The sequence below is a fragment of the Acartia tonsa genome, chromosome 11 (assembly GCF_053477335.1).
Source record: "Acartia tonsa isolate MP-2025a chromosome 11, ASM5347733v1, whole genome shotgun sequence".
Classification (NCBI taxonomy): Eukaryota; Metazoa; Arthropoda; class Copepoda; order Calanoida; family Acartiidae; genus Acartia; species Acartia tonsa.
In genome coordinates this window covers 26,684,531-26,696,913 of record NC_137270.1, presented here as the reverse complement: position 1 = coordinate 26,696,913, position 12,383 = coordinate 26,684,531, and the positions used below count along the sequence as shown (strand labels likewise).

At 31.2% G+C, this 12,383-nt stretch overlaps 1 protein-coding gene across 2 annotated transcripts in view; it reads right to left on the bottom strand.

Moving 5' to 3' along the window:
* Window positions 1-2,755: 2,755 nt before the first annotated feature.
* The window catches only part of LOC145331728 (uncharacterized), a 133,133-nt gene continuing 123,505 nt past the window's right edge, over window positions 2,756-12,383 (bottom strand). For both annotated transcript variants that reach the window (XM_080176547.1, XM_080176548.1), the window contains exons 34-39: window positions 11,607-11,685; window positions 11,098-11,254; window positions 8,097-8,179; window positions 7,288-7,414; window positions 6,585-6,645; window positions 2,756-5,592 (exon numbers count right to left, since the gene is read on the bottom strand). In XM_080176547.1, the coding sequence (XP_080032673.1) occupies window positions 5,377-5,592; window positions 6,585-6,645; window positions 7,288-7,414; window positions 8,097-8,179; window positions 11,098-11,254; window positions 11,607-11,685 (723 nt within the window). In that variant the 3' untranslated portion in view covers window positions 2,756-5,376. The remainder of the gene's footprint in view (window positions 5,593-6,584; window positions 6,646-7,287; window positions 7,415-8,096; window positions 8,180-11,097; window positions 11,255-11,606; window positions 11,686-12,383) is intronic.

The window sequence follows — 12,383 nt, the reverse complement described above, 5'->3', positions numbered from 1 at the left end:
TCCTAGTCAACAGACATCCCGGTAATTGTATGTTCCAGAAACATAAGTAATTGGATTTATTTTAAAACTTTACCGCCTTTTAATAAATCTTGATTGGGTGGTACAACCTAGCAATGATTGGGTGGTACAACCTAGCAATGACCTTATATCTCCACAAACAATTATAATTTTTAAAATCTCGTTAATCTTTTTGGGTAAATAAAAAATGTGGATACTTTTAATAATTTATGATTGATTGTCAACCTATAATTTTAATCTACAGAAGGGGTTATTTTGTTTATTATCATTGGCGATGTGTATCAAATCATCGTATATTGTCTTATCCCTTAGATCCCTGAATTTTACTTTGGGGAGTCCTAGGTTTAGAAAGTCAAATGAAAATGAAGTAAAAATTGGGGATTAGCGGGACAATCTTTATTTAATCGTGCAAAGATTTATAAAAAGTGAAATCACATTGGTTTTTTTTTGTAGAAATAATTTTCCATTATTGCTTCGAAACTGATTGATTCCCACTGGATTAGAACCAGTTCTCTTCCATACTGAAAAATCTTGAGTATTACAAACAATTTTTCATAAAATTAAAATTAAAAAGTTTTAATCTTAAAATTTTTCATATAAATATCCGCGGAACGCTGTCTACAATACGACGCGATAGATTAATATTCTCTGTTTATATTAAAGTTATGAACGATATTTTAAAAGCATTTAAAATTCTATGTTATACAATACAATCTTTTTTTCTCCTAGATGTAATAAATATGAAATTTATTATTCTTGTTTTTTTTCAATTCTAAAAATGCTTTTATGCTAGTTGCTTCGCCCTAGCCTCTATGCCAGGAAAATAGCACAAAACAACCCTAAGGCAATTAGGCTTTTTTAAGACAAAAAAATGTGATGCTTTTTATCATAGGATGAGTCATAATATCAACGAGAAAAATCATATCCATTATTTGTATCCCTATAAAAAGTGTCAGCAACAAGATATCTAGCTAACGACTCAACTGATATGGCTCTTCTTTATTTCATTGCTTTTTCATCCATTAACAATGAAAAAAGTTAATGCTAACCGTAGTATTGAGCTAACTTAGTTATAGAATAGCTGCGCTATATACTAACAAATGTTTAGGTTTTTATGTTATGTATTTTCATTTTTGGGTCGACTTATTCGTTACAAAATATGTTTCTAACTAGGATGAAAATTTACATAACAATTAAACAATGTTAATATTTAGCAAGAAACTTTAGGCCTGTGTCATACATAAAATCATTAAAAAAGAAATTATAGAACCTGCTGTTACTTAACATTAAAGTAGGGAGTTAGGAGTCTTGCATTGGCCGAAAAAATGCGTCTCCTCCCTTCAACTACAACTATACTTTTTAGTAGAAATTATTATGTCGACAAGTCGGATATACATCAGTTATGATCTCTTTTATTTAATCAGATGTTTAAAAAAGTTTAAAAAGTAAAAGAAAAAAAATACTGCTGCTGAAAGATGTATTATTATATGGTTTTAAAAATGTTATTTTTTGTTGTTGACATTTTCCATTTTTTGTACATCAACTTTTACTAATTATTGAAAATATGTGAACAAAATAACTATACACTGTACAAAATCGGATGCATGTTATGCCTATCATCAACAGAACATTATCAATAAGAATATGTATAGTACGTCCTATAATAATAATGTAGTATAGAGTAGATACGCTACTGAAAAAGAAAAGATTAGATGATGAGACACTTAAGAAATAAGACATTTGAGTGGGTAGTTCTCAGGGTTACAGGGATGTTTATTACACTAGTCCTCAAAGTTTTATGATAACGTTGGAATAACAACTTTGGGTACTTTTACGGAATTTTGATAGCTTTGTTTGTTAAATTGAATGTTCAAATGTTTCAACCACAAATTGTAATCACCAGATTGGGTAGTTTTGTGTATCATCATTGTTGATGTACATAAATTTATCGGCCATTGTCTTATCCCTTCAGATCCCTGATGGGTGGTTCTCAGGGTTACAGGGACAGGAAAAAACAGAAAATTATTCAGGGAAAAAATAACTCCTTATGTCTATTACAATTAGTAGTTGAAACGTTTGACGTCAAACTTAATGGTTGACCAATCAAATTCAATTAAAGTCCTTATATTTATTAAGCCAACGATAAAACTTTGGGGACTAGTGTAATAAACATCCCATTGTCCCCTACCTCTTCTTGAAATTAATAAAATTAATTCTCAAAAACCTTATGAGTAACTTAAAATAATTAGCTTCATGAATCCATTATTATACTTTCTGCACTCCCTGATAATGATATTGTTCTTGATATTATATCCCCCTCCCACAGAAGGAATATTATATCTTATGCGAAGCACTACCTAACCGGGGAAGCGGTTATTTAGATTTTATGCTGCAGACGGACAGACAGACATCGTACTTCGTTTTATTATAGATGAATAACATAATTATAAATATGGTATTGAAATGAATTTGATATTACTTGGATCGTACACTTGTGAAACTTGTAACTGGCTAAAATAGCGACCCTTACTATCCAACCCCTTGACCAAATATCCACGCCCCCTACTTGATGAACGAACTGACCAATGGATGATGTCCATGTTACCAACCTAAATTGACGTCAATTTTTCTCCTATCATAACATCCACGTATGTTTTAAATCCATTGGTAGAGGACAAACTCTTAAAATACTCATAAAATAAAACTAAGATTGACATTAGATTATCTAAAAACATGATTTAATAAAAAAATATTTATTAAAGTTAGATACATAAACATTAAACATTTCATATACAGAAAAATAATTTTTATCAACTAATATACATTTTGTTATACGGACAAAATTAATATTTTCTGACATTAATAATTTGGTTAGGACTAGATCAATGGAAAACAATAACAAATTTAAAGAAAGTAGTAAGTTTTATCAATTATAGGTATATCTATTGGTTGTAATTAAGCTTTCTATCCATCTCTTAAAATTGCCGCAGTAGTTAACCTTATAGTTGATAGATATGCCTAATTCTTTTTTTAAACATTCCACTTTTTTATTGATATCATAAAAACATTTTAACAAAATTCATTCCAAAATTTCTTGATTTATAAAATAGTTATTCATCGCATCGTATTATAAACAGCTTTCTGCAGATAATAAATGAAATATTAGTGTTCAAATGTTTCAACTGGTAGGTATCAATTGTATGTTTTTATTTCAATATTCGTGGATAATTATCTGTAATACGATGCTATACAAAGCCATACTGGAAATACTATTCAATTTTTATGAATGAATTTAATTAAAAATTTGAATATTATTTTGTTTATCAGCCTATACGTCAATAGTTAACAAACCTAAGATCACGTTTTACATGTTTATTTTTATAATTTTCACGGTTGTAGGAAACGTTATAATCAATTAAAAACATTTAATTTCTTAAAAATATGATAAAATGTTTTGTAATAAAATATTTTGACAATTAAAGGACGGCTTTATTTTTATATTTATCAAATTACCATGGAGTTTATTAATCAATCTTGACAAAAACTTTTCTGCCTCCCTTTTTTTTACGGAAATCAGAAATAACAATATATTTCAAATATGAAGATTATTTTATTCATTAAAAATCATATTAATGATTTCTAGATTAGTTATTTATCGCATTGTATTACAGACAGCTTTCTGCGGATATTAAAATAAAAACTATTATAATATTACAACCAGTTTTTTTAACCCCAAGCGGACAAAGACCCGGGCTGATTTATGATTTTTATTTTTAGTTTAGCTGAAAATTGTCTTTTAGACGATGCTATGCATGATTTTTCAATATGACTAAGAACCGGTATCGAAGCCATACTGGTAAATGTTATCTGCTAATGCACGTGACTTATCCCTTATCCATGCTCCATGTTGTTGATATGACATAACCGTTGTTATTATATATTAAGAATCTATTTCCTGGTGACAGGTACCCAATATTTACTGGTGACAGGTACCCAATAGTTTGTAAATGTACCCAAGCTTAAAAAGGCAACCAATCACAAAAATATTTCCTCAAAAACTTTTAATAACATTTGATTTGTTCATTAAGTTGAGTGTCCAAACGTTTCAACCACTTATTGTAATCTACAAAAAGAGTAATTTTGTGTATTGTCATTGGGGATGTACATCTATTTTTCGGCCATTGTCTTATCCCTTTAGATCCCTGATAAAAATCACGATTTTGGATGGGCACATTATTTAACTATCTAGTATTGTCATATTGTCAACAACATTATTTCATGAAAAAAGGTATAAGCAACAAGTTTTCCGGTGTGGATTCGAAACCGATTTATGTCCGCTGATTAGAACCGGTTCTTGATGCTGTACGTATTGGTGCAAAAAATGGGGACAATTTTTAAATTGATTTGACGGGGCTGTTTATTTACGTCACAAGTGAGGGGTAAGAAAAAGGAAGGAGGAAAGAAACCCCCTAGAAAAGAGATGGGGTATGCCGTCACACGCCAAAACAATTTGAAATTAGTCCCCATTTTTTGCACCAATACGTACAGCATCCCGGTTCTTAGCCATACTGAAAAATCATCTATATCATCGTATTACAGACAATTTTCAACGAATATTAAAAGAAACATCATACAATTAATACCAGTTTTGTTAGACCTGGCATCCGGCCCCTCGGGGCTAACATAATAATCTTGAAATTCTAAATTTATAATGCGAAAAGCTGTCTATAATACGATGCGATAAATAACTATTCCCACTCTTTAATTCTAACAAAGTCAAAAATAAGTTATGAAAAACTACATTCGGTTAAATTACACATGGTAAAATTATGTAAAATCTATCATATTTTAACATTATTATATAAGATTAAACATTTTGGTAGTAAAGTATCATAAAATGTAACATTTAATTTCTCAAAAATATGACACTTTTTCACTGTATCATTTAACAATTATTATATGGCATATTATTAATAAAATATAACATTTCTCATAGTTGATATTAAATTTGTTATAAATCTATATAAGTTTTTTTTAACAATAATAAAGTGACAATCTTTTTGTGATATGGCAAAGACTTAGAGAAAAAGAATTATACTTTTTCAATTGTAAATGATTTACTGCATGTGTAGGTATTTACATTAAAGTGTTAATTTATATTTATAGAGGTATAGAGATCAGATTAATGGTTATTAACAAACATATTTTTAACATAAACTTAGGGACTTTTAAATTTGAAAAGATGGAGACAACAAATTTTTTCTGATGTGCCTTATCCCTTGTTCTATCTAATTGCAATAAATTCATTAAATTAAGGGGAAAAATTAATTAAAAAATCCTCAAAAATTGTTTTAAAGATCATATTTCCTCAACTTGATACACAAAATGGCTATTTTCTGAACTGTGAGGTTGGTTATGACTATGATAGCTGTCATGATCTAGACTGGAGTCTTGACTATACTCCCCCCCTTGTCCCTGGTTGTAGGCAAGGCTGTTGTCTGCCTGTCCCTGGCCCCCCTGGCCCCGGTGGACGCGAGTACCTACTGCTGCTGACCGCCCACCACGAATCTGACCCTGAAAGACATTTCGGGTCATGGAAAGAAAACGAAGTGGCGGGTTACGTCGTATTTTTACAGTACAATTCTCCTATATTTAGCCCCTGTGGAGGACTCTAACCATGTGTGGCCAATTTAACTTTAACATTTACCTAACCTAACCTATTAAAAGTTATTGTGAAAATACGACGAAGCCTGATTCTTTGTTTTCTTTCCATGATCCGACTTTTTAAAATCAAATTTAATGTTTAAAATCGAAAGATATGATAACTAACTTTCTAATTGTTTTTGTAAAAGTAAGTTTATAATCCTAACGTAAAAAGTAAGATGTTTGTTTATTTAACAAGGATGACAACATCCATAAAAGCGAAGCACTGAAACGGTTGGACAAACGGACATTAACACCTATATAGTGTCAGAACTGAATAATCAGAATATAAATGTATAAGAGTCGAAGCAAAATTGTAAGTAAATTTGTTGAAAAACTGCTTTATACAGAATAATGTTTATGGACATACTTACATTTTTAGGACTTGATTATAGAGTTGCTTCGCTTAAAACATTATACTTTGTTGTCCAAGGAATCACTATACCAAAAATCAGATCAATCGGATGATTAGATCACATAAAAATTTGTTGTTAAAAAAGTAAAAAAAATTAACATGTTTAAAATGGACGTACGGACATTTTGGTAATGATTATAGAGTTGCTACGCTTTCTACATCGTACCTAACTACTAGAGGAATCACCATGCAAAATTTGAAATCGATAGGACAATTATAACATGCCTAAATGAACGAAAAAAGCTATCCGTGATGGACGGACATACGGACGGACGGACCGATCCTAATTATAGAAAAGCTTCGCTTTTAAAAATATATAGCTTTTAGGGTGTTTGTTTAAGGAGAGAAAAAACCTCTGAAAACAAATTAATCCCACCACCCCTACAACTTTTTCCACTGAGTCGCAACCCATAATTCTGTAATAAACTTGTCAAGAAACAAAACAAACCTGAAGTGAAAACAAAGCAGTGTTGAGAGTTTCATTTTCTGATAACAACTCCATAATTACCCTAAAAAAAATTGTTGCAGTATACAAAAAATGTAAAAACCATGATCTATTTGTAGCTACGTTTTTGCCTTATAATGTTTGTTTGATTTCTTGGTTATTTTATTTTGAAAATTATGGTTTCTCGTATTCATTCGAATCCGGTGGATAGGAACCAAAAAGCTATGTCTAGCATCGTATTATAAACAGTTTTCTACGAATATAAAAATGTACAGTCATAAGATTAAAACCAGTTTTTTTGGCCCGTGCTTTCGGCACCACGGGGCTAAAAAACTGGTTTTAATCTTATAATTGTACATTCTATTTCCGCGGAAAGCTGTTTATAATACAATGCAAGAAATAACTATTACTAATTTTTTTCTGTAAAATAGACAGAAAAGAAACGCTGGTACATTCCCACGAACCGGTTATTAAACCACAAAAATTACCCTCCTCCCCAAGGACTTCCAAGCTTTTTTATTTGGTGGGGTTGAGATTTATCACCCCTTTAACCCCCCCCCCCTTGGGCTTCTACTTCCTATATTATTATATAAAGTGTTTTTATATCCTACTGGTTAGTATATCCATCCTATGTATAATCTAAAAAGAATAAAATAAACTTTTCTCGAACAGTTTTTTTATGATCCACTTTCAGTTGGTTCTTTACCTGTCTGCAAGCGATAATCTCTCCATTTGCTGTGAATATTTTTGAGTCTGATTTGTTAGAAGCTGTTGTGCTGAGGCCACCAGTCCCTCCAGCTGTTCCACCTCTTCACGGTGCTGTTCCTTCATACCTGGAATAATAAAAATATATTATAGAAGCTGTTGTGCAGAGGCCACCAGTACCTCCAGCTGTTCCACCTCTTCACGGTGCTGTTCCTTCATACCTGGAATAATAAAACTGTAATATATAAGCTGTTGTGCAGAGGCCACCAGTCCCTCCAGCTGTTCCACCTCTTCACGGTGCTGTTCCTTCATACCTGGAGAAGACAGTTTGGAATCCGGGGTCTTAAGGGATAAGATAATGGCCGAAAATTGAAGTACATTCCCAATGATGATACGCAAAATTACTCCCTAAGTAGGTTACAATTAATTGTTGAAACGTTTGGACACTCAACTTAATGAATCAACCAATCAAAATTTGATAAATTCCCCAATATTGTTAAGCCAACGAATAAGAAAACGTTATTATAAACATTATTATAAACGTTATTATAAACATTATTAACATTTTAAAAACTCTTCATGACTCCTATAGAAAAATGTTAAAACCTATTGTATAGAGTAGTAAGGTTTTTTAGTTGTCCATCAAGCTCTCACAAACCACTAAATCGATTAAGTTTTCAATTTAAGAACTAGTTTACATAGTTCTTAGTTTTATGGTTTTATGCTATTTTCTTTAAAATCTCTCGCCCCTACAATTAGGAGTCATTAGATTGTTTATGAAGCAGATTTTCTTTTAAAAACCAAACTTACTTGAAAGAACTCTGCTAGTTTCTGACTTTTGTCTGGTTAGAGCATGCTGTAGCTGATTACACCTTGATTGTTGATCTTCAATTCTAAAAATTAAATAAATATTTTAATGATATTTGAACATTATAAGTGTTAAATTATACACATACAGACAAACTATACTATCCTTTTGCATCAAGTAGCAAGCTTTTTTAGAGTAGTTATTCTACTAAAATAGATTGCTATCATAGTAAAGCTAAACTCCCAAGCAAGGCATGCGTAACCAATATACAGTTAAAATATTACCAAGTAAATCGTTATATAATATATATTCACATTTATTATAAAAAGGTATAATGGAGTTCTGCTATTAGGCGCATTCTAGAATAGTTATTTTTCGCATCGTATTATAGACAAATTTCCGCGGATAGTAAAATGAAAACATATTAGATTAAGTTTTCTATGCCCAGAGAGGCCGTAGACTAAGGCTAACAAAACATTTTTTTTTATTTTTATGATTTTAATTTAAATATTCTTGGAATATTGTCTGTAATACGATGCTATACATGATTTTTCAGTATGGCTGAGAACCGGTTCTAATCCAGAGGATATTAATCGGTTTCGAAGCCATATTGTAAAGCTTTTCAACCTGTAGCTAATTTAGAACGTCATATTTCTTAATTGCATTACAAGAACGCGTTCAGGCAAAGTTGTTTAGCTTAATTTTATGTTTAAGGACAAGGTGATTGTATTTAATACTGGCAACTTCGTCCCAGGAGACCTTTGGGATCTAATTACAGAGGTCAATTCGTTATGAGGGTAGGGGTTTAAGTGTTAGGGGTTGGATGTTTGGGATCATAAATATAGCCAGGAACAAATTTCACTTTATTATAGTACATGACAATCTGATGTAATCCAAGTAAAAATAAATCCATTCTTATATGTACAGAAAATGTACACAATAGGACCCTTCTAATGCCTGTCATTAATTTTTCTTTTGTGCTTTGCCCTAAATTTAGAAAATTTATCCCTTCCAGATTACATCAGATTAGAGGAGGTAATTTTATGAAAATTACTAAAATCAGAACACGACTAACACGAACACTTGGAAAAGCATAGCTTTTCTTTAATTTGGTTACATTGTCATATTATATCAACGGATAGCTCTAATGCATTGTTAAATCGTCCCATAAAATAAGAAATATATTTTTTCTGAAGCTATAGATCTCGAAAATGCGGATCGGAATAGGTTGTACTTTTAATGGAAGCTTAAAAATTTCTTGAGAAGGGTTTTAAGCTATTTTCCAACCATCCGCCCTTCTCTTAGGGATGAAGCAACTAATTTTTCAATAATAAGTAGTATTTTTTGTTATATGCTCAATGCTCATGGTCTTACATTGCTTTTTGTTTTAAATTTATATATTGTTTTTCTTATAACTTTTATTTAAATAGATTTTTAAAAAATTCTTACAATACACTTGAACTTTATTTTAATGGTTTTTTCATCCTTGTTTTCTCTGACCAACTGTCAAAATGATCAAAAAGAGAGTGAAATTTTCAGAGATAAAATGATAGATAAATTTAAACAAAAAAAGTTTTGTACTCTAATCCTTATACGAAAATAACAGGATCTGTATCTGTCTTGTTCCGAAGCGCTAAGTGCAGAACCGATATGGTTCTTCTTTTCAACGCAACTTCTCATAGGTCCTGGGATGATTTATAACTATTTTGGGGGAGGGTACCAAAATCCTCCAAAGAAAAGTCGCCACTAAAAAATGGTCACTTTAAATTTTAATTTTTAAAAAGCATAAAAAATGGGGTTTAAATTAGAAATTTATTTCTAGATTTCTCTTGGGAGGGTGGAGGTACTCTAAGTCAAGGACATTTATATATATAGTTGATAGTAAAGAAAAGTCATTTCGGTCCAGTGGTTATCGCGTTCTTTCGGTAAAGACACACAGAAATCCCGTTACTTATATATAAAAATTTTGCCTTTTACTATTTCCATGAGAATAATTTTGAAAAATTGAGATGAAAATTTCTAAATAATCGTCAAAGAAAAAGGTAAAATCACTTTACATGTCATTCTTAAAATTTTTATAAAAGATATTTTGATAGATAAGGTCTTTGTATGGAAATCTATTGTAAAAAATTCTTTAAATAAACTTATTGTTAAAATCTATTTAATATTATGTAATCTTTATTACACAACAATTGAATCTTGATCTTTAAATTTTTCAATCTTAATATCCACTAAATTAGAACTGTTTTTAAGCCATAAGCAAAACTTTGGGTATAGTCCCTTTCGTGACAACGCTTCTTAAGGGTTGTTATATCGTATTTTCACAGTATATTTTCTCCTATTTCTAGCAGCTGCGGGGGGCTCTAACCCTGCCGGGCCAATTGCCTAAACATGCGGGGCAAGCACCAAACCTAACTTAAACTAACCTAAAATAACCTATCAAAAGATTCTGTGAAAATATTTTTAAACTTAAGAATAAGATGTCATGTTAAAACTTTCAATGCCAGTATACTTAACAGTCCAATGTTCTATCCCTCCCTTTCGGAGGGGATATCGGGCTGTTTATTACTCTAGTTTCCAAAGTTTTATAATAACGTTTTCTTATTTAAGCTAGCACCTTTATTGAATTTCGATTGGTTGGTCCATTAAGTTGAGTGTCCAAACCAATTGTAATCTACAGAATGAGTTATTTTGCATATCATCATTGGGGATGTAAATCAATTTATCGGCCATTGTCTTATTCCTTTAGAACCCTGCTAAATTAACCAATTCAGATTTAATAAAAGAAACTTTTTATACTTAAAAAAAAGATTTCATGTTAAAACTTTGTATACAAAGCTTCCTATTCTATCAATGGATGTAGAAAACACGTGGATATTATGACAGGGGAAAGCTTGTCGTTAATTTGGGGAGATCGTTATTTTTGCCCGCTACTCTTCATTTTTCTAGAGAACATGAAAGTCTGGTGTAAGATTTAAGTAATATTAAATCCAATGTCCCTACCTTTGTTTAAGACAGGTATAGACTCCATTCTCTCCATGTATAGACACAGACAGGTACACCTGATCTGACCCACCATTGCTGGAGGTGCTGCCAGCTTCCTGGACAGTCCTATCTGTTCCCCTGGATGATACACTCCCATCCTGCAGATCTTCACATCCTGATTATTTGAAAGGTTTGAAAGATTTCATTTAGATACCAATGGACAGAGAGATTATATCAATACTGTAAAAAAAATAAAAGAGTCGTCCAAGGCCTCCTAGAAATTTTTAAAAATACAGTATATTACACCTCCTCAAACCTTTGAAACCCCTTATTTCACCCTCCTAAAATGAAAAGCTTGGACGTCATTGTATAGACTTTAAAGAATTTTAAATAAAATCCTATCATTAATTTAATTTTTTTTGTGTCTGACTAGAAAAAGATATTCCTAACTAATTTCTTTTTACTTAAAACATGCTTAAAAATGTTAAAATAAATTCATAAAATAATATCTGAAAAGGCTATCATACCTGTTCTGACGGCCTCCAGGTTGTCCTCCAGTTCTAACTCCAGCTGTTTACGTTCCCTTTCTATATCCATGTACACAACCTAATTTAGAAGCTCTTATAGTGCTTATAAAAATGACGTCATACAATACAAATGACCAATGATAGGCCACTATACAGACTAAATTACCTATGGAAGGTTAGCATACATTTTAATTGACCAAGGGTAGGCCAGCATGACGCCATTTTTATATTGAAAATTTTCCCTAATTTACACATACAAATGTATATGTATGACGAATTTACAGCAGTTTTCCTCAAAGTGTCTAGTCGAGCACACAATACCACACCCTTATTTTAAATAAATTGAAATAGGTAGTTTTTCGTGTAATTGTTTCTTTTAATTTAGGTCAGTTTAGGTTATATTGGACTTAGGGCCTCCCGCAAGTGTTGGGTACAAAGAAGAAAACTCCTCCCCCAACATTTTCAATTTATTTCAAGAACAAGAGGGGGTTGGAGGTTGGGATTTTATGTGCTGGCAGGTCACTTTCAAGGAAAGTATCGAATTTACGTGTATAGTCTTTTTAAGATTATACTTTACGAGTGCAAATCAAAATAAAGTTTTTAAAAAATAGACATAAAAAAAATAATTAGTTTATTGGCCATTTTTGGCTCATGCAAAAATTCATGCTTTTTAAAGAAGAGAATAATTTTAAATAAAATAGTATAAAGATGGGTTTAACATTTTGTTGAAAATTGAACGCATTAATTTTGGCGTTCTTTTTAATATGACATATTAAC